General features: G+C 37.4%; 1 protein-coding gene across 1 annotated transcript; it reads right to left on the reverse strand.

Annotated features, from left to right (window-relative positions):
- Window positions 1–1,087: 1,087 nt before the first annotated feature.
- On the reverse strand, window positions 1,088–21,434 carry glsl (glutaminase like). Its single transcript, XM_067590719.1, has 21 exons — window positions 20,337–21,434; window positions 18,028–18,128; window positions 16,322–16,371; window positions 16,003–16,099; window positions 15,355–15,487; window positions 15,206–15,272; window positions 14,103–14,215; window positions 12,767–12,896; window positions 12,369–12,436; window positions 11,772–11,935; window positions 10,685–10,743; window positions 10,564–10,608; window positions 10,414–10,472; window positions 8,592–8,658; window positions 8,462–8,512; window positions 7,231–7,407; window positions 5,861–5,992; window positions 4,710–4,802; window positions 4,554–4,615; window positions 3,591–3,731; window positions 1,088–2,300 (listed from the first exon to the last, which is right to left on the reverse strand). The coding sequence occupies exons 1-21, from the start codon at window positions 20,381–20,383 to the stop codon at window positions 2,222–2,224; spliced, it is 1,935 nt and encodes a 644-aa protein (XP_067446820.1). The 5' UTR covers window positions 20,384–21,434; the 3' UTR covers window positions 1,088–2,221.
- Between the last annotated feature and the right edge of the window lie 71 nt (window positions 21,435–21,505).

The raw sequence follows: 21,505 nt of genomic DNA on the forward strand, positions 1-21,505 counted from the left end.
AACAGCTCTGCCATAAATACTACTTTTACGAAGCTTGCACATTTCCAGTTTTTGTTGACAGTGTCAGAAAGGTGATAATTCTACTTTATGATTATTATTGAGGTGATGGTGTGCATTAAATTAAAAAGTGTTCCTAATATTTTGTCCACCCTATTAACATACATGACTAAGATTCTGAAACATTAATTACAATTTGGTGCAGAAGAACCTTAAACAACCAGTATTTTAAACATGAACAGCAAAATATTCAACACTCATCACACATCTGTCTCTGAAGGATTTCAGCAGATTATTGCTAGCGTGCTGCTGTTTCTCATGTTTCTATGTGTCATCATGGTACCTAGTTAGAACCAACAGAGATCTATCAAAGTGTGGCTTGTAGTAAAAAATGTCCATATCTCAGCTGTTATGAGATTGTGGAATTGGGTTTTCTACCTCGCTGCTGTGTGCATCCTTGATCGTGTGTAAACAGGAAACCTGACTATTTGGATGAAGGTAGATAAACAGACAGGACCTGCTTTAACTATTTCAGTTGATATCGTGCTTTAGTAGTTTTTACTCACAAAGAAAGTCACAATTTATCAAATTACTGACACAAAATTAATCTGAGGCTCTTCGGGCCAAAGGGAAAGTCTCCTGCGGTCTTGCTAATGTCATTCTAAGGCAATAAAATGTGGCGAGGACAGTTTTCAGGCCTGACTGGAGAAAAAGTGGCTGAATTTAGTGGCAGAACTATTACTCAAAGGCTGATTTGTCAACACTAGTTCTTTACTAGGTATAAAATTCTCAGTGTGATGCTGTAGATTCATTTGCAGTCAAAATGCAGATCTGCTCACCAAAGTATGACATCCTGAACTCCTCCTTTATGCTTAAGACTGCAGTACAAATCCTTAAATTAATACTGAATATGTCACTTATACAGTTTAAAAGAGACTTTTTAAAAATTTTAATCCAATCTACTGGTGCAACTGACCACCAGTGCAACTGACTCTTGGAAAAGTTGTGATACTTAAGTTCCTGAATCATAAGTTATTTTTCTTTATTTCTAAATAAAATAATTGAAAGAAAGAAGAGTTTTGCTGTTGTTTGAGTCTACAGTAGGAAACACATCACACATCCTTTTCAGAAACACAAATCAGCTTTATTAGAAACCACCGCAGCAGATTCCAGTGAAGCGTCTTTTCAGCGATAGAAAAAGAAGCTGACGTGGACAGAATATTAATTATTCAGTCAAAGCATTTGGTCAGAGTCATGCCGACTGGAAAAAAAAAAAAATTGTGAGTTTCTATCAGGCTGCTGCTGGAGTTGCTTTCAGTCCAGAGACAACAACATAAAGGACTCCTGACTGGCCCTTTTTTTTTTTCCTCCAGCAGACATTTTGACTTGTCATAGTAGGAAAAGCACAGTTGTTACTAATAACATTAACAATGGCTCTGTTCTATTCAAGCGTCTCCATAAACCACAACAGTCTGACAGCGAGCCAGCGTGTGCTTTACCAGGACCCTGAAACCAAAGCCTTCATTTTTTATTATTTACACCTGTGATTTTCCTGCTGTGACATGTTTTTTCCAAACAGAATACTTGTGAGGTGAAGTTTCTTTCCCCTCAACATGCCTCCTTAGTAAACCCTCAAATCTGGAACATCAACAGATGCTAAAAAAGAAACAACATATCTCTCTGTTTGCCTCTGCCCTTTTATTAAACCTGTATTAACTGATGTTTTTTCCACTTGTTCTCAGCAGAAACAAGCAGTGAACACAACACTGACATATCATCACCTTTCAAGTTGGTGAACTTGTTAGCAAACAGTTGCTTATTTCCACATTATCATTCATTTGGAGTCGTTTTTCTGTCCTCCTGGTGAATATAAGTCCAATATTCACTCTCTTTTTAGCTCTGTTCTTGCTCTCTACCAACTCCTGAGGGAAATATCTGGATCTTTAGAGGTTTTTAGAGCTTTTTCTCTGAAACCGGCTGCTTGCTGCGGCCGAAAATTACACTACAAGAGGACAGAGTGAACCAAAACAGTAAAGTTGCAGCTGGTCAGATAAACAATGAGCTGAAACTCATTATAAAGCTCTGTTAAAGGAGCTCCCCTTGGCTTTATCGGTAAATGTTCCAGATTTAAGGGGATTTGGGGGTTTTTACTCAATAAAGGTGTTTGGATAACTCAGTAAACCTGTTTGGAGCAGGTCCCAGGTCAGATTATGGCTGTATTTGGTCAGATGTTTCCCTGCAGCAGTTGGACTGCAGCGTCTCTGTTGTGTCTCCTGGCCTCCTGCAGAGGAGAGCTCCCCCACCTGGTGGAAGGACAAAACTACGTCAAATGGTGACAGTAAGAAAGGCAAGTTATACACAAAAATTTAACAAATTATGAATAATGTTGGGGAAAAGATTGATTTGTTTTTTATGATCTTTACAAAGAAATCTAACTGAACTGGGACCTCTTGCTGGATGGACTGTGGACATTTTTTACTACTGTCCACATATTCAGCCTTTTTGGGAGAAAGTGAGGCATTTAATGTCAAGGATTTTGGGGCTTCTTTCTCTGTATCTTGGAGATATGCCTGAAGGTTTGTGTTTGCCTGAAGATTTGTATGCTGTAAGTACAAAGACCAAATGCTGGCTTCAGTAGTCAACTATCTACGTTCCATGGAAAAGATGACTTACATCCTCCAAACTAAAGAAAGAAAAGGATGGAAAATACTGGATGAAATAGGATTATTACTCATGAGAAACAGACACTGATTGATGACTTTTTTCCGTTTCTTAACGTTCTTTTTTTTTTTTTAATTTTCCATATTTTTTTTTTTTTTTTTTTTAGAAAAAACTAATAACAGCAACATTTTCCGTCTCTGGAGAGTAGTTCAGTGTAAGGCAGACACCACTGAACATGTGCAGGTTCTGTTTACAGAGATTCATATCACTACCTCTTGACTTGGTACTGAAGTTATTTGAGAAATTAACAGTTTACAAAGTCAAGAGGTTGTGATATGAAGCACAACAAGCACAAACACATGTTCGGGGGCATCTGCCTTACAAGGAACTGCTCTCCAGAGACTGAAAACCTGATCGCTTTTATTACTTTTTGGAGCCATTTTTAAATGAACTAAAGTAATCATCCTCTTCAAGGATGAAGGAACATGTAGCTGTGTGGCTCACTGACATGTTTTTAATAGTTTTTGGACAACAACTGAGGTCTACGGCACAGAGGAATAAGATTTATCAGACTTTGAATACACACATAATACTTGTAAGATCAGTTCATTGTTGGTTTGACTCCAAACATGAGGTTTGTTGTCAATAAAAATCCACCTTCCATTCAAACCCTGTAATCTACATCTGTGTCACGCCTGTAGTGTTATATCAGATGACAAAGCAAGAACTAGATTAAGAGAAGACAAAAAAGATGAAACAGAAGTAAAAGTTGTTCTTCCCTATCAGGTCAGTTTCTGTAATTTAAGTCCCTTTGGTTTTATTTTCCTAAAACAAGCACAAAAGTGACTTGATACGTTGGAGGTTTTCGCTGTGTGGTTCGTTCATGGTTCTCGTCCTCTGGCGTTACCTGATCGCAGCAGGTTCGGTCTTACCTGTCTTTGAGGGCGGGGTTTGCTCCGGTGTTCTCCAGCAGGAAGCGGATGACCTCTGTGTGACCTTCGGCGGCCGCCACGTGCAGGGCCGACCTGCCATCGTAGTCGACGGCATTTACATCCACTCCGGACAGGAAGTACCTGCAGACAACAACAGAGAATGAGACGCCGCGTGATCAGCAGCTTGTTTTGGACGCCTCGTCACATCCTCAGAACTCACCTGAACATTTTGTATTTATACTTTCATAATCACACAAAGACTAGTGTGTTATTCTATTTCTCTGCAGTGAAATATAAACTACACACTTTACTTCTCACGCTCAATCTTAAATCTCTCTCTGCACAGGATTTCTATCTCTGTCATGGAAATAGAACAAATCCAGAGGTCTTATAAAGCTGCTGTTGTTGTTATCATGATGGATAAATGCCTGTTAGACTTGACATAATATGCAGACTTCTAGTTTATCCAGCTCTTTGTGTTATTATAATCCTAATAATGTTTAAACTTCTTTGATTGTTTTAAATACTCAGTTTGTTCATGATTGAAAAGATCAGCAAAAAAAAAAACCAAAACATAAATTAGAGATCTCCTACAACAAGTTGATTGTTCGACAAGTTAAATTTAAGACTTTTAAACCTTTTAACACCACAAAGAATTTGAAAAAAGTCTCACGCACAACTTGAATAGAAATGAGAAAAACTCCTGCACACTGTCTCGCTTACTGCTGCAATACTTATTAGTTTACAATGTTTTGGTGTGCCTTACAAATAAATCCATAAACCTGATGAAGGTCGGACAACATGCAGATTTTATAAAGACCTTCCTGATAATTTATCATCATCAATTATTTCACCTGTCGAGGGTGTTTGCACCACAATGTTTCAATAAATAAAACTGTGTTTTCTCTGCTTTCCTAAAGCAGCATAAATGTGTTTATGTAAAATCTGACATGGTGAGGTCACCTTCTCAGGGACTGGACGTCTCCTTTAAAAGCCGCCAACAGGACGTTCATGATCTGGTATCCCTGCGGAGGACAGGAGGGCTTTTTTAAATACAGATCACATAGAGAGACACTGAGATAAACTGGTCTGGGATCAGAATAAAGAAGCAGAACTGACCTCAGATTCAGCTTTCCACTGTCTGTAGGCCAGAACCTGCCTGAACGGAGTCCTGATGTCAAAACTGTGCAGCTGGAACGTCGAGATCAACTCCTGCAAACAGAAAACATGTGATTACAGTTAAAAAGTTAAAAACAGCATCTTATATCATCTATGTCTGTAACTTATCTATATTTGTAGATGGAAACTTTATCATACATCCAACACTTTAATATAATCTTATAAAAAATACAGCTATGTTGTAGAATCAAATTTTTTAAAAGACAGAAATGTCATTTTTGAGGCATTAAACTACATAAATACATCATTCATGTTGTAAGATCACTAGTATTTGACCCTATTTTTAACAGAAAGCTTTGTATTTTTGGTTGTTTTTTTTCATTAGGAAATTTGAAGGTAAAATTAATATCTTGGTGTGTTTTTACTAACAAAACCTTATAAAAAAAATATACAGTCATGCTGTAGAATAACAAGTGTTGACCTTATTTTTAAAATAAAGATGGACTTTATGGAATTATTGAATTTAATTGTAAATTTATGGCAAAAACCAGCCATGAAATGTAAATTTATAGACACTCAGCAGCAATAATCTTGTGTAAAAAATGTGAAATGTGTGTAAAATAACGTGAGATTTTTCTTTATCAGTTTGTCTCAGTTTTATTCTTTTATTCTGTCCTACTTCCTTCTATCTCAACAAACTTCGCCTTACTTTATACTTTATTTTACTGCTATACTTTAAGTATTTTCTTCCTGCATTATCCACATATATATCCTTAAACTGCATCATAGTTTAAAAGGAGAGGTCCTCTTTTTACTTTATGAACTCACTTAAGTTTAATTTTAATTGGAAACATCACAAGTTCACAGAAAGATGTGAAAAAGAAATCATAAACAGTTAGAAAAAGATAATTTCTGTTAACTTGTGTGCATTATCTTTAATATTAATGAAGCTAGAAGTTAACTGATTGTTTTGTATCCTTTACTAAATAAATAACAGCTGTGAAAGGAAGAACTAAAACTCCAACCACTGCTTCTCTCTCTTCTTGGATGTTTCAAGGTATTTCACTCACTCAAAACATCCTAAATCAGAAATGCTTTGTAGTTTTAGTCTCTGTCTACATCCTGCTGGCTGCTGTGGACAGAGGTGTGACCTGGCAGAAGTGGACGGCTCTCCAGGGGTTTCCACAGGCGTCTAACTCCGGAGAGAACGCCATCAGTCCCAGAACACCGGGGACGACCGCCAGCAGGGAGCCGTGGCTGCTGGACACGGCGGGTATAGACGTCTGCAACAAAAAATAATCCAGGATGCTGTTATATGACCCGACAACAGAAAGGTGCTCTTCCTTAAATAAAAGCAAAATGCTGCACTGGTTTATATTTCCTCCATTTATACCTGTAGTGATGCAACTTTAACTTTTATACAGACTAGCTAGATATGAGCTTCAGTTGTTGGATCATCAAAACAAAACATAACATAAAGAATAAATAAATGTATAAATGTAACCAATTTCCTTTGTTTACAGTGAGTAAAGTCAATTAGGGCTGCGACTAATACTTATACTCATTATTGATTAATTTTCTTGATTAATCTATACACTATTTTGCCTGTAAATTGAGAGAAAAAGTGAAAAATGCCAATCACAGCCTCCCAGAGTCCATGATATCTTCAAATGTCTTGTTTTGTCTGACAAAAAATTCAGTTTAAGATGATATAAAAACAGAGATAAACAGCAAATCCTCAAACTGGAGAAGCTGGAACAATTTAATTAATGATCACAATAGTTTTAATTTTGTCAATCGAATAATCGACTTATCGTTTCAGTCCTGACGTTAATCAAGAAGGGAAATCATTCAGTAAGAGGAGAGAAGAGGAAAAGGAGCAAAGACGGCTGATTATTTCACTGGAACATCAAATATAAGAACTTTTCTATGATTTTAAGGGTTTTTGATGCTAAAATCAACACCTTAAAGTCTTATTTTGATTAAGAACATTATAAAAGAATATTAATTAATATTAAGTAAATAAATACTGATGTAATTGATGATTAGCTGGACCTTTTATTTTAGTTTGTTTATTATTTGTTATTATTTATTTTTCTCCATTTGTTTCTTATTTTGCTTTACTGCTTATTTCCTTTTATTGTGTTGGATGTTTTTTCTCTTATTTGGACGATATAAGGACTTAAAGTATCAAATCTCTGGTAGCCGATTAAAGTTGATTATTACTTTATTTTTATGTTTATTTTCCTGACAAATTACTTTGTGCCTCTGGAGACTCAGTGGTTGTCTTTCTACTCCTTGTTTAAACTGCCCAGATGGGATTGTGTATCTAAATGCCTCATTTTGTTCTCATGTGACATCATGTGACGTCAAAAAAAAGAGAGATAATATTGATGAAATCATTCAGATTCAACCAGAACTTAACTGATGATCAATTCCACAAATTTTCCCTGAATTTGTCTGTTTGACAGGAAAATAAATCATCAATAAACATCTGTCTGCTGCAGGGTGGAGAGCGGACCTTGTAGTGGAAGGTGGTGGAGTAATCCTTCATCCCGGCCACCTGCATCATGGACAGCATGCTCCGTGTTGTCACCGGCGACAGCACCTGGTCACCTGACAGCGGGCAGAGGCCCCCGTTGGCTAACGAAGCAGCCATGGCGGCTCCTGATTCACAGGTGACCTCTGTTGAGGAGCACTGTCGGACGGTAGAGACACATTAGAAACACGGCAAAGTCAAGTAGAGTCACTGTCCAACCACTAGAATCCAGCTGGGAGAAACTCAAACTGTTAACATCTGAACGTCAACAGCTAAACTTTAGAACAGCAGTGATGATTTACAGAGTGTTTTTTCCCCTGGGTTTCTCCTCTCAGGCAACATACATGCTGCCCTGTCCTTCTGGTGGACGTAGCTGGATGCCTTTTCTGTATTTTCAGCTGAAAAAGTAATTTATTATGTTTTTATTTGCAGAAAATTCCCCTAAAAAGACGCTAAAATTGATTATCAAGCAAAGATAATGCAGCAAAAGACAATACTCTTGGTAGTAAAGATGGAAATAAAACATCTATTGAGTTTAAAGGTTCATTGTTGACATTTGAAATTGAGATTTTTGTCAAACATTTTTCATATAACATTATTTATTATAAAGTTTCAGGTTTTTATCAAGGAAATTACAGGTGATTTTAGTAATTTATGTGTCTGATTCTGTCCAAGGAGATTATTGTCTTTGTCTCACAGCCTCTCTGATCATTAAAGTAGAACAACAAAATGGCAACACATGTTTATGTAGATTAATTATGGGGTTCTGTCTTGTTTTCTGTGTTTTTTACACTTTAAAGGGTCGGTTCACCCAAATGACTAAAAACAAACATATTTCCACCTTTTCCTCTGGTTCTGTCTCTCCATGCAGATGCTGTCGTTTTGGTTTATTTGTCCAGATTCTCAGATATCTCTTCAGACAGCAACAATGCAGCATCTCCATACATCAAGAGCTGAATGCGTTAGTTTCACATTTGCACCAAAAGGAGCAACACTGTATAAACTGATTAAGGACTTCTGGCTCAGATGCAAGAACTCAGAGGAAAACAGAGCCTGTTGTTTAATTATTGGTGCTGTGAACTATTTTTACAAGCAATTTAAGCGTCAACTCATCATAGAGGGATTCGCCAGCGGTCATGACAACAAGCTCCTGCTGTGCATGTTTGTACCTGCTGGGATGTAAAACAACAATAAACTTAGAGATGAGTGTTACCTGCAGCATCAGATCCAAAGCGGCGTTAATGTCCGCCTTCTCTGGAAAACACTGCAATACAGGAGTTTGGTTAGAGGAGGAGCAGAGCTGCCGTCAGTCCAAGTAAAAATGATGTTTAAAGCATCTTTACCTTCTTCTCCTGCAGGTAGAAAGACAGAGCGTGGAGTCTGACGCTGGCCTTCCTGCTGCTCTGATAACTGAAGATCACACAACAACAAAACTCAGCTGAAAAACATCCTTTTGTTTCTTTTCTTTATCATTTCTTTTCTTTTTGATTGTTAGTTCTCTTTTTGTGTTTGTTTTGTCTGCTCTTGTTGTCTGATGTTCATGTTTATTTGAATTTTTTTGTACTGTGGACATTAATATGTCTTTTACTGTAATTTTACTGTAATTTTATCTTTTTGATATATAAAATGTACTTCATCAAATTCCTACACTTTCAAAAAAATCACTTTTTTAAATGTATTTTACCAGTGTTTTACTTCTCTATACTTCCACTACAGTTCTACCATATTCAAGTATTCCTACTTGAGTAACCTGAGTAATTGTATTTACACATAAAATAATCTGTATTTAATAAGTTATTTAGTCTGTAATTGAGACCTGAGCTTACTCTGCTGTTACATGAATTTTATAGAAATCACAGAGGTAAAGATTTGTTTGAAGTTTGTTATTGTTATGGAGTTATTCTGTGTGATCTGCAAAGCAGAAAAGATGAGTTATTATAGCTGTATCAATGCAAGAAATACAAATATGTAACAAATGGTACAGCAGATATGTAACCAACATCATGTCAGTATAACTTTTCAACCTGCATGTTCAAGGTATCTCTTTTTCTTCCACAATCCACCTTTTATTAAGTATTCATGTGATCATTGTTTTCAGGACAAATCAAATTTTTTCAAGAGTTTTCTTGAATCAAACTGTGCAGTGATGTGCTTTATTCTCTCTGTTTTCAGGCTCTAATTCTAGAAGATTTGTGAAACAAGAGAAACTGCACTGTGAAGCTCATTAACAGAATTGGATATACTGTATTCAAAAGTCTTAAAGGACGGGTTCACAATTTTTCAAGTGTGTCTTAAATCAACAGTCAGGTGTCCATATGAACAGTGAAAGAGGTTTTCCTCGCTGTAATCATTCCTCCTGTTCATACTAGATATTAAAAGATCCTTCAAATGTGTTTTCAATGTAAGTGATGGAGGCCAAAATCCACAGTGTGTCCACACAGTCATTTAAAAGTTGATGTGAATATGTGTGTATATGAGTCTTCAGCAGTCTGAGTTAGTCATATCAAGTGGATATCTGACACATTTACAGTCTTTTTAGCATCAAATTCCCTCTTTGTGTTTCCTCGGACAGTGTTTCCCTGTTGAGCTGCATGTGGAAGTATAGTAACAAAAAGAGGAACTTTGGCACTAAAAAGACTGTAACGTTGAAAGATATCTACTTGATTTGACTCATTTGGACGCTGAAGCTTCATATTAGCTTCAGATAAACTTTTAAATACAATTTTTGCACAGAAGGAGGACTGTGGATTTTGTCCTCCATCACTTCCATTGTAAGTGCATTATGAAGGGATCTTCTAATGGTCAGTATGAACAGGAGGAATGATTACAGCAAGACACACATGTTTCAATGTTCATTTGGGCTCCTGACTGTTGTTTTAAGATAGATCTGTAAAATAGTGAAACTGTCCTGTAATGGAGTGTCATTAAACTGTGGTATAACTTTTACTTAAATATTCCATTTCTGTCTACCACTGTGTCATATTTGATGCTACCATGGTGATGGTGCTACTATTCAAATGGTCAAATCCTGCTCTATGTTTCTACAAAGAGTGTTTAACTTAAATGTGATTTCTCTCTTAATATTACTTCTCTTACCAGTATGAGAGCATTGCCACTCCTACACCTGATGACTTTTCTATCTCAGTACTCCTGCAGTGTCAGTACCTGGTGCAGTTTAAGTTGGCGTGCTCCTTGTTGCAGAGTCTCCGGACGACGTTCAGCACCTGCAGCACAAACAAACAAACAAACAAACATTCAGCCTGTCGGTCTCTGGGAGGACGTTTGTAGTTTCTACCTGTCGTCTGCGTCACTTACCGAGTCGTACTTCTCCTCTTCCTCTGCACACAGCCTCCCTGCCAGCTGCAGATACACAATACACAGCATCACAGGAAATGACATCACTGTCAACAGGTAGGTGGATGGAGGAGTGAGTTACCTGCAGTAAAGATGTTGTGACGACGGCTCCTGTCTCAGTGAGCGGGCTGTGAGGAATTCCTGCAAACAGAAACAAAGGTCAGGGGTCAAAAGGTAGCAGGTACATGCAGGAGCAGTTTTAGGATGTTCATGTGTTTTGCACGTAGTCTTAGCCTCAAGGATTTTGACTTGTTTCATAAGGTGTGTTTTCATAAGTTAAAATACAAACAAAGACAGTGACCAGATGAGTAAACAGCATCATTACATTCAGTGTCTTTTTTTAATATAATCATCAGATCAAACGCATCAAATGCAAAGACGATGGGTCTCATGCAAGAACATTTTCTTCTCCTAAACTTCTGACTGTTTTCTGTGAGGTTTGTTCATATGACTGTTCCAAGTCGAACTCTCTTAACTGCACAAACTTGTAGTAAATCTCTGGTTGCGGCCTCATGAATGTCGCCTGTTCATGAGGAGCTGAACATTCCTGAGATTTCATCATTAGCATAATCGACGCCCCTAAAACGTCCATACAAGGCCACTTGTTCCGCTCCGTTTGTAGCCGAGTTTCATTCATAAAAATCCTGCTGCTGCTGTTTAACACATTTATCAGCGTCAGTAGTCGCATTAGAGGAGCTGAAACTATTAGAAAATATGAATCCATCACAGCAGAAGTAAAGAGGGAATGCTTGACATGAAGTTGGATGGCAAAAAAACGTCTTTCTAAAGCAAAGCGCTCCATGACTAATATGAGAGGTGGTCATGTGACAGTCACATATATTAGAGGAGAGAATATTAGAGCCTACAGTAGGTGATGTTACACTGTCAGCTGCAACACAACATGATGCTGGATAGAGAGCTGCAGAAACACCATGAGGCGGCTGTTACACTCACACAAGTTTCCAACCTGTTCATGATTTATACGGCAGGTACTTACTTTGGTACGAATCTAATTTACCAAAGAAAAAACTGCCACAAATTCTCTTAAATCACTTGTACGTGTTTTAATAACGTATCTGTTCGTACAAGTGATTCTTCGTATGAGGGCCAATTGACTGCAGGTTTTGTGGTGTTACAAAGGTTTTTATAAAGAGTGGCTGTTCCTGAACCTGTTTTAGTGAGTGTGAACGGAGAGTCGTGTCTGGAGTATTCCTCCACGCCAACGTATCTGTGGACGAGGTCAGAGCCCAGCAGGTCCACCGCCACACCGTACACCAGCGGCCATGACACCTCACCCAGAACCAGAGAGCCTGCCCAGTCACCCAGAGACAGTCTGACAGAGACAGACAGACAGACAGACAGACAGACAGACAGGCAGACAGAGAGTTGTTTAACCAAATTTCCAGAAAGTGATCTGAAGAAAAAGTTGTGAATGCTTGTTTCCATCCACTACTGTTGTGTGAATATTAGGAGATAAACAGTTGATGGCACTAATTCTCCAGTTGGTGTCATTAAACCATTACAGAAGAAGAAGACACAATGAGATGACATCATTAAAAGAGCATCAGTCAAAGCTCAAACGATGGAAAATGTGATGGAAATATGACATTTCTGTTTGTTTCATATATTAACTTGAGGAATATCACAGTCTCCTCATCGCTCCACACAGATCTGCTCCATGTTTCATGTACGTCATCATTTATTCACTAAGTCTGTTTACAGATGACTAATAAAGACATTTCAGTGTGTGATGATGTTAGATGTACCTCTGCCCGTCCACAGTGCAGATTGAGACACCCCATTTAGTGCTGTCCATGGTTTCCTTTTCCTTCTCCTGAACGGACAAATACAAAACAGTAAAAAGGTCATTTGGGTCCGTCCACCATGTCTGACCAGGGTTTTTTTTTTATCTCTGGCAGCAACAAAACTTACAGACTGTTCTTTTGACACTTTTATTCAGCACTATCCAAACATTTTGAGTGTTGTGATATTTAAATCTCTTCACACTGAATGTCCCAGTAAACTGGGTGCCTCTACCAAAAACCCTCTAGACAAAAGTCCACCAGTCTAACTTTTGGGTTTGTTTGTTTGGAAACTGATCCCAGAATCTACCAGAACTTTGAGGTGGGGTGAAAGACCCTCCAGGTGTCAGAGCAGAACTCACCTGGACAGACGACAGCTGACGACACCTCGAAAACAACTTCTGAGTCTCTTCAGTGAAGGTGGAAAAATCCGGGATGACGAATCGTCCCTGCAGAGCTTTCAGGATGAGAGAGACGAATCCGGTGACGCACCTGTGGCAGGAAAAACACAACATCAGAATCGATACTAGAGTCATGATCACATCCACCAATTCAACCATTTCTATAAGAAACCTGAATCACCGTCAGAACCATAAGCAGAACAAAAATCACTACCGCTACAAATGATCAGCACCATTAACCACAAACGAAAAACAAAAACATGACTGCAGAACTACATTCAGCCAGAACTACAACCACTACACAGCAACCAGAAGCAGAGAAAAATCACTGATATAACTCATGCCAGGTAGATGTAATAAAGCAGCTGTTTTTCCTCATTAATAGTGTTCTGCGTGGGACAACATTTATTTTACAAAGCTCCTCTTGAAGTGTAATAACTTTGGTCTGATTGTCAAACATCAGCAGTCGATAGAGCAGAGTGTCATCTGCAAAGTAACTGAGGTACATCCAGAATGTTTGAATGACTTGGCTCAGTGAAAGCCTCATTGGTGGAAAGTAACTAAGTACATTTACTTAAGTACTGTACAATTTTAAGAGAACTTGTACTTAACTTGAGTATTTCCATGTGATGCTACTTTATACTTCCACTCCACTACAATTCAGAGGGAAATATTGTACTTTCTACTCCACTGCATGTATTTGACAGCTTTTCACATGAAGATTTGACACAATGGATAATATAACAAGCTTTTAAAATACAACACATTGTTAAAGATGAAACCAGTGGTTTCCAACCTTTTTGGCTTTTGACGTCTTACAAAAAGCAGTGTGTAGTCGGGGTCACATTTCACATGTCTATGAGTTGTTAACAGCTCCACCAAATAGTGATTTTTCCCTCTAAACTTCTCACATGCTTTCATTTCAATAAATGTTCAAATGATCCAATATTTCAGCAAAAATCAAAGATTAGAGAAAAAGTCCAAAACGTATTTTTAACGTACTTTTACATTAATACTTGAAGTACATATTGCTACTAACACTTAAGTACTTTTAGTTAAGTAGGATTTTTTCTGCAGTACTTTTACTCGTAATGGAGTATTTTTACACAGTTGAATTGGTACTTAAGTAAAGGATCTGAGTACTTCTTCCACCACTGGAAAAAGAATTAGGTCCCAGGACAGAGCCTCGAGGAACACCAATGGAAACCAGTGCAGGGGGGAAGCATAAGTCTTGTTAAGCGTAGGAAGGTTTGATAGAACAATAATAAAACTAAACAAAACTAGTAAAAGGAAGGACCTGTGAAAGGCGTTTCTGTCCACGGTCCCCTCGGTGTCCTGCAGTTTTCTCAGGTGGAAGAAACATTCTCGGAGCCGAGGATCAGACCTGTGCAGGCCGGAGCACCAGATGGCCTGAAAGAGAAAACAAACAACTGTTCCTAAAATCATAAACAAACTCCAAAATGCATGTATAAATACTGTATATAATAACCCACAAGATTACTTTTTGTCTTTATATTAAAGACACTTATTGTACACTGCAGCTTCCTGTAATTCTTAAATTTCAGAAAAACCTTTGTCCCACTAAATGACAGCGTAACATATAGTATATTATGTATTTTTGTATGTATTTTTTCCTTTTTCCAACATTTCAATGAAGCTTTGTGAAACCTCCTCTGAGTTAAACTCAGTACACTCTCTTGTATTTTATTTCTCCTCCATTCACTAAAAGAGAAATATTCTAGATGTCTTGTGCATTATTTTATGCATATTTTCTCAAAATTATATCTGACATATTTGGTATCACTAAAACCATCAGTTGAATAAAGATCATTCACAATCAGAGATGGTGAGAGGTCAATATAGTACCGATACAGTACTGTAATGTTACCCAGAAAGCCACTCCAGACAAGAACAACACCTATTTTTGGTGTTATTTTTTATTTTACTGTTGGGTTATTTACCGAAACTAAAGCTTCATAATCTACTCTACACTTTTTAAACTTACATGTCACGGTTTGTTATTGATTGTTAATAACTTGTGTATCTTTTGAATGTCATATAAACATCGTTTTATACAAGAAACAATAAATTTGTGACAGTTTTTAGCTAAAGCATGTTGTGTGTAACACTGGGTCAAAATAACAGATTGCAACTGGGTAAAGTTAATCTAATGCTGTATGAGTGCTATATTAACCCAAACTGGGTCAATCTTCTGGGTTTCCAGAAAATTGTTAATTTATGCCTTTCTACCTCCTTTTCTTTCAAATATTTAACTCTATTTTGAATGGTATAAAGTATGAAATCATACCATAAAGACTTATATGATCAAAGAGTTGATGTGTAAAGTGAGCTTATGTGGGTTTTTCCTCTGCTGAAGCTTTGTGGGCATGTGTGAAATACCTCAAAGAACTGGCTGACGTTAATTTTTCCGTCTGAGGCGAAGCTGTCAAACAGCACATCAGCAGCCCTGAAACAACAGATGACTCCATCAGCTGGGTTCAGCCGCTAGCAGATGCTGTGTTAGAGTGACGGGTCATTTGCAGACTTACGCCCTGCGTTTGGATGGACTCTGCTGGGTGGAGAACCAGGGCTGGGAGGGGGGGAAGCTTCTGTCCTCAGGCTGGACCACTGCCTGGGGGACTGGAGGCTTCAGGCAGCCATTACTGACCGACAAAGGGACCACTGCGCACACAGGAACACTTAATTATGAGTTGTCAAATATATATTATTAAACTGTATGTGCCATCAATCTAGTGATGTCAGCTGTGTTTAAATCATCAGTGGTCAGACAGACACCACCAGAGAGGATCCCCCCTAAACATGATGTCCAAAAGATCAATTTGCATCACTTGAACCAAATTTGCATCTACTCATGTCTTTACATTGACTTTGTATGTAATTGTGCCACATCACAGTAGTTCCCCAAAGACCAAGATGACGTCTTCAAATGTCTTGTTTTGTCTGACTAACAGTCCAAAACCTCAAAGATATTCAGTTTGCCATCATGTTCGACAAAGACAAGCATTTAATCATCACATTTAAGAAGCTGAAATCAAGAAATGTTTGGTTTGATTGACTAATCAATTAATCGTTACAGCTATAATTTGTTTATGTGAAGTGACAGCGCCCTCTAGTGGCCTTTGAAGAAGAACAGATCATAAAGTTGATGTTTCCTGGACCTGAAGTTCCAGTTGTACCTGCAGATCCAGGACTGACAAGACTGACAGGCTTCTGGACTGCAGTGTGGACCTGGTTCTGGATCAGGCTCCTGGGAGCTGGACGTGGTGCTGTATCCTTGGAAACAACCGACACCAACAGTATGTTAGTGTTTTATATTCACTCTGATAAACTCCTCTCAGATCTTTGTAAAGAAAGTCAAAGGTTTTTGTTCCTCTCTGATTCTGACAGGGTGGTGAAGGCATGAAGGTAGTTTCCCCCTAAAAAAACCTCTTTGAGCCAGAAAACAGACTCCACAGCACAATAATGTGTGTGTGTGACGTGTTGAGGCAGGTCTACCTGGTTCTCAATGCTCCTCTGCTGAGTCTCGTCTGTCATCCGTCCATCCTCTGCCAGAGAAGAGAAGAGAAACTCTGCTGTTACTTTAATAAACAGTGAATGTTATCAGTTTCTGCTGACAGATAAGCAGGTGTGCGTCCACTCGGTCAGTCTGAACCTTTAGAGGACAATGTCACCCATTCAGTTTGAGGTACTTATACTTTACTTCAGTATTTCCATGTGATGCTACTTTATACTTCTACTCCACTACATTTCAGAGGGAAATATTGTACTTTCTACTCCACTACATTTATTTGACAGCTTTAGTTACTTTTCAGATGAAGATTTGACACAATGGATAATATAACAAGCTTTTAAAATACAACACATTGTTAAAGATGAAACCAGTGGTTTCCAACCTTTTTGACTTTTGACGTCTTACAAAAAGCAGTGTGTAGTCGGGGTCATATTTCACATGTCTATGAGTTGTTAACAGCTCCACCAAATAGTGATTTTTCCCTCTAAACTTCTCACATGCTTTCATTTCAATAAATGTTCAAATGATCCAATATTTCAGCAAAAATCAAAGATTAGAGAAAAAGTCCAAAAACTGAAAACAGATTTGTGTATCAGAACTTTGTTTTTTCTTCTTTCCTCTCCCATTAATCATCTCACCACCCCTCAGATTTATCTGCTGACCCTTTGGAGGGCCCCGACCCCTAGGTTGGGAACCACTGGACTAAACTAGCTAACTGTATATAAAGTAGTGTAAACTAGCTCCACCTCCAGCAGCTACAACAGTAACATGCTGCTCTAACACTGATGCTTCACTATTAATAATCTAATGATGTCATTTATAATAATATATCAGAGTACTTTTACTTTAATACTTGAAGTACATTTTGTTCCTAATACTTTCTTTGCTTCCTTTAGAAATGTATTCCTACAAATAATTACAATCTTTGATGCTCAGTCCCTCAACAGTACGTACATTGTTGATACTGAAATACAAATGAATGAATTATAAAAGATACTTATCTCGAACCACTAATTGACTGGTAAATATATAGAAATGCAAATAGAAATAGTTGAAATAGCTGAGCATGAGTGCAGACCAGTGGTTTGTGTTTTGGTGGTTTGCTTGCTATGGTTAATTTGGATCACAGTCTGAGTCTTGGGAAAATAAAGATAGAAAAATAGATTCGAGGTGGAGTCGTGGACCATTCCCACAGCCAATCAGCAGCTGTGCGGTGATGACTTGACAGGAATTTAATTTAGATACCAGCAGACTCCGCCCACTGGAGGATACTTCACAGACCACTAATCACAGGGTGTTTCACACACACACACACACACACACACACACACAGAGTCATATTTCCATCGCTTCAGAGCACATTACATAGACTTACATTTATTTTCGGACGCTTATCCTAACCTTGACCATAACCACTGCATGCCTAACCTTACCCTAACCTTACCCTAACCCTAAACTAACCTTAACTTTGAACCAAGTCTTCACCCTAAAATTAATAATTTACATTAAGGGGACTTGCTTTTTGGTCCCGTAAAGGAGGCGAGTCCCCACAACATGAGGAATACCTGGTACACACACACACACACACACACACACACACACACACACACACACACACACACACACACACACACACACACACACACACACACACACACACACACACACACACACACACCCACACACAGACCTTTCATGTCTGGGTCTTTATTGGGCTCCAGGAGTTTGTTGCCGTCCAGACCGCCATAACGTTTCCTCCATTTGCGTCTGAGAGAAGGAGTTCTCTGGAAACTGCAGACACAACGTGAACAAGTTAGAAACTGAGTTTCTATACTTTAGTTTATTAACTGTTCTCCGGCAGTAAAGGTTTTTACATAGAAAAGTGATGAAACTTTGCAAAAAAAGTCCTTTAATACTGAATTATTCCACTTTGAACCACTGAAAAGCAAACTACAACCCATGAAATCTGCAATAGGAAAACATTGTTTAGTAGAGAGTTATTATCATCACTGCTGCTACAATTAACAACAAAATTAACTTTATTTGTAGAGCACCTTTCATGCAGAGATAACAGAATTAAAACAGAATTAAAAACAAGCTGAAAATAAGAACTAAAATAAAAAATAGCAATTAATACAATGTTTGATATTAAATCCATAAAACATTAAAAACTAATTGCAAAAATTATGAAAATAAGAAAAGTAAATTAATTTTTATAATATTAGTACTACTGGGACTCGAATGTAATTTAGTACATTTACTGAAGTAATGTACTTACTGTACAGTACAGTTTGATGTTCTTTTACTTGAAACTAACAATTGTTTGCATTATGATTTAATCTGGATTAATCAATTAATAATTTGGTCTGTTAAATGTCAGAAAACAGTGAAAAATATCGATCACAGCTCAAAGTGACGTCTTCAAAAGTCTTGTTTTGTCTAATCAACAGTTTGCAATCATCAGTTTAGTTTCCAGTCACATAAGACAAAGAATAAACTGGAAATAAAGAATATTTGTTAAAAAAAATACCTAAATGCTTAATCAGTTATCAAAATAGTAACAGATTAATCTTCTGTTCATTGACTAATCAATCATTTCACTGATCATTTGTAGTTTTTATGGCACCACATTTCTTTTATAACTTAAATTAATTTGCAGATTAATATTTTACAAACAAAACATGATCATTTTATAAAATATGATGCACTGTCAAAGATTAAACTACCCAACAGTGTATAACAGTTCAATTAAGCTCCTTCTCCACCAGTTACAGCATTAAAATGCTGTTTACATGTTTCATCAGTAATTATAGTTCAAGTACATTTTGCTGATACATGTTTGTACTTTTACTTAAGTCAAGTGTGAAAACATAACTTTTACTTAAAGGATTTTGTCCCCCATCACTTCCATTGTAAGTGCATTAACCCTAACCCTTCTAATGGTCAGTATGAACAGGAGGAATGATTACAGCAAGAAAAACATGTTTCAATGTTCATTTGGGCTCCTGACTGTTGTTTTAAGACACACTTGAAAAATTGTGAACCCGTCCTTTAATGGAGTGTCATTAAACTTTGGTATTATTTTACTTAAATATTGCGTCCACCACTGATTTTACTGCATCAATATGAATAATCAAATCATATAATATAATAATCTTCATTGACTGCAGTACAGAAACTTTCTGTCTGATTGGACTAAACATCATTGATCAGGATCAATAACACATTACTGAAGCAGCATCATTATTATTTGTAAATATTTTATAGGAAGTTACACCATTTTTAAAATTATTTTTGGCATTTATCAGGGGTGCAAACAAACAACATGAAAGAATCTGCACTGATTTAATTTACAGTCATTTTCTGATCATCTTCATTGATCTGAACTTGTCAGTCTGGAACTAAATTCTCCTCATTATATGATTTCTCTCACATTGTTATATTTATACATTATAAATATATGAGATTGTCGTTTCATATGTTCATCATTCCTGGAGATTTAAAGATTTCATACAAATGAAATGAACTTTAAAAAAAATAATAGTTATATATGTTTTTGCAGAATAACAAATAACTGAATAAACTGTTTTTAAGTATGAAACATTGCTTTTAAAAGTGATTTTTACACTTGGCTGTCAGTAGGAAAATGTCTCTGGATGAATGTGTGTTAATGCTCAAACTCAGAGAGGAACTTTTTTACTGATAGGTTGACTCTTTAGATAACTATTTAGTGTAATTCCTATATATTTAATAAATATGAGCCATGAAATACTGAGTCTGACTTTATAAGCCGTCCTCTCTGTCTCCATTCATCTGTAAACTCTGCCACGTCTCAGCCTGTCCTTCACCAACACAGCAGGAATGTAAAAACCTGGAGTGTTTCCAGCTTTATGGCAGCTTCACTACATTGGAAAAACATTGTTCAAGAATACACGTCCTTTTTAGAAAGAGTCACAAACACAAAGATAAACCAGCTCAAGTCACTCTTGTTTTTCTCACCACAGGTACGAGCCGTCCTCTGCCTCCTGGTTCGGGCTGTTCTCCATCGAAGCTTTCAGGTGTTTTAGTCCAGTTACTCTCTTTAGAAAGCTGTCATGTAAGACGAGCGTGTTGGTGAAGTGGCTGGCTCCCTCAGTGAGTATGTCTGCAGGCTATGAACTTTCTTTAATGAATGGGACGGTGTGGAGAGGACGGAAAACCAGTCAGCGCCTGCAGACACTCCCAGCTTTGCCACTGTGGTCCACACAGCTGCTCACACACACAATAACAGTTTAACAGTTTGAAAAAAAAAAATAAAGGAGTGTAGCATTAACTTATGGCATCATGCCAAAAGACAAAAAACATGTGAAGCCACTGAAACCATAAAAAGTCAAACACAGGCCTGAACAGTGATTCAACTAAACCAGGATTCCAGAGTGAGAGACTTTTCAGTATGAGGAAACAAAAAGTGTCAAAAGTTTGTTGTTGGGCTCATTCTGACCCCCATGATAGTACTCTAGAGCCGATTACATTATTAATTGATTAGTCGATTGACAGAAATATAATTGCCAATGAGTCTGGTAATTTATAAATTGTTTAAGTTATTTGTTTAAACTCAGCATTTTTGGATTTTTGACTGTTGGTCAAACAAAACACGTTAATTTGAATATAACTTAGGTTTCAGGAGATAATTATGAGCATATTTCACTATTTTCTGACATTTTATGCACTAAAATGCAAATGAACAACAAATAAGCTCAATATAAACTTTAACAACTCAGGTCTTCAAAGTAGATTTTGACCTTGCACATGTGCAGCGGCCTCTTCCTGATACAGAAACACTTTCCAGGGAGTGAAAACTTGACGCTGTTATTAGTCTTTGGAGCCGTTTGTTAACAATAAGAAAAACATAGAAAACTGCCGGCAACATCCCTTAAAGGATAAGTTCACAATTTTTCAAGTGTGTCTTAAAACACCAGTCAGGTGTCCATAGTAACAGTGTAAGAGGTTTTCCTCGCTGTAATCATTCCTCCTGTTCATACTGGATATTAAAAGATCCTTCAAATGTGCTTTCAATGTAAGTGATGGAGGCCAAAATCCACAGTGTGTCCACACAGTCATTTAAAGTCTCTGTGAAACTTATATGAGTCTTCAGCAGTCTGAGTTAGTCATATCAAGTGGATATCTGA

The sequence above is a fragment of the Thunnus thynnus genome, chromosome 5, assembly GCF_963924715.1.
Source record: "Thunnus thynnus chromosome 5, fThuThy2.1, whole genome shotgun sequence".
Taxonomy (NCBI): domain Eukaryota; kingdom Metazoa; phylum Chordata; class Actinopteri; order Scombriformes; family Scombridae; genus Thunnus; species Thunnus thynnus.

Bases quoted from the DNA above. Each gene is read 5' to 3' on its own strand.
- glsl (XM_067590719.1), bottom strand. From the start codon at position 20,383: ATGGAGAACAGCCCGAACCAGGAGGCAGAGGACGGCTCGTACCTGTG. The intron at 14,216-15,205 runs GTATTTCACACA...TTTCTCTTTCAG, and splicing joins ACGTCAGCCAGTTCTTTGAG to GCCATCTGGTGCTCCGGCCT. The intron at 8,659-10,413 runs GTACTGACACTG...TGTGATCTTCAG, and splicing joins GCCAACTTAAACTGCACCAG to TTATCAGAGCAGCAGGAAGG.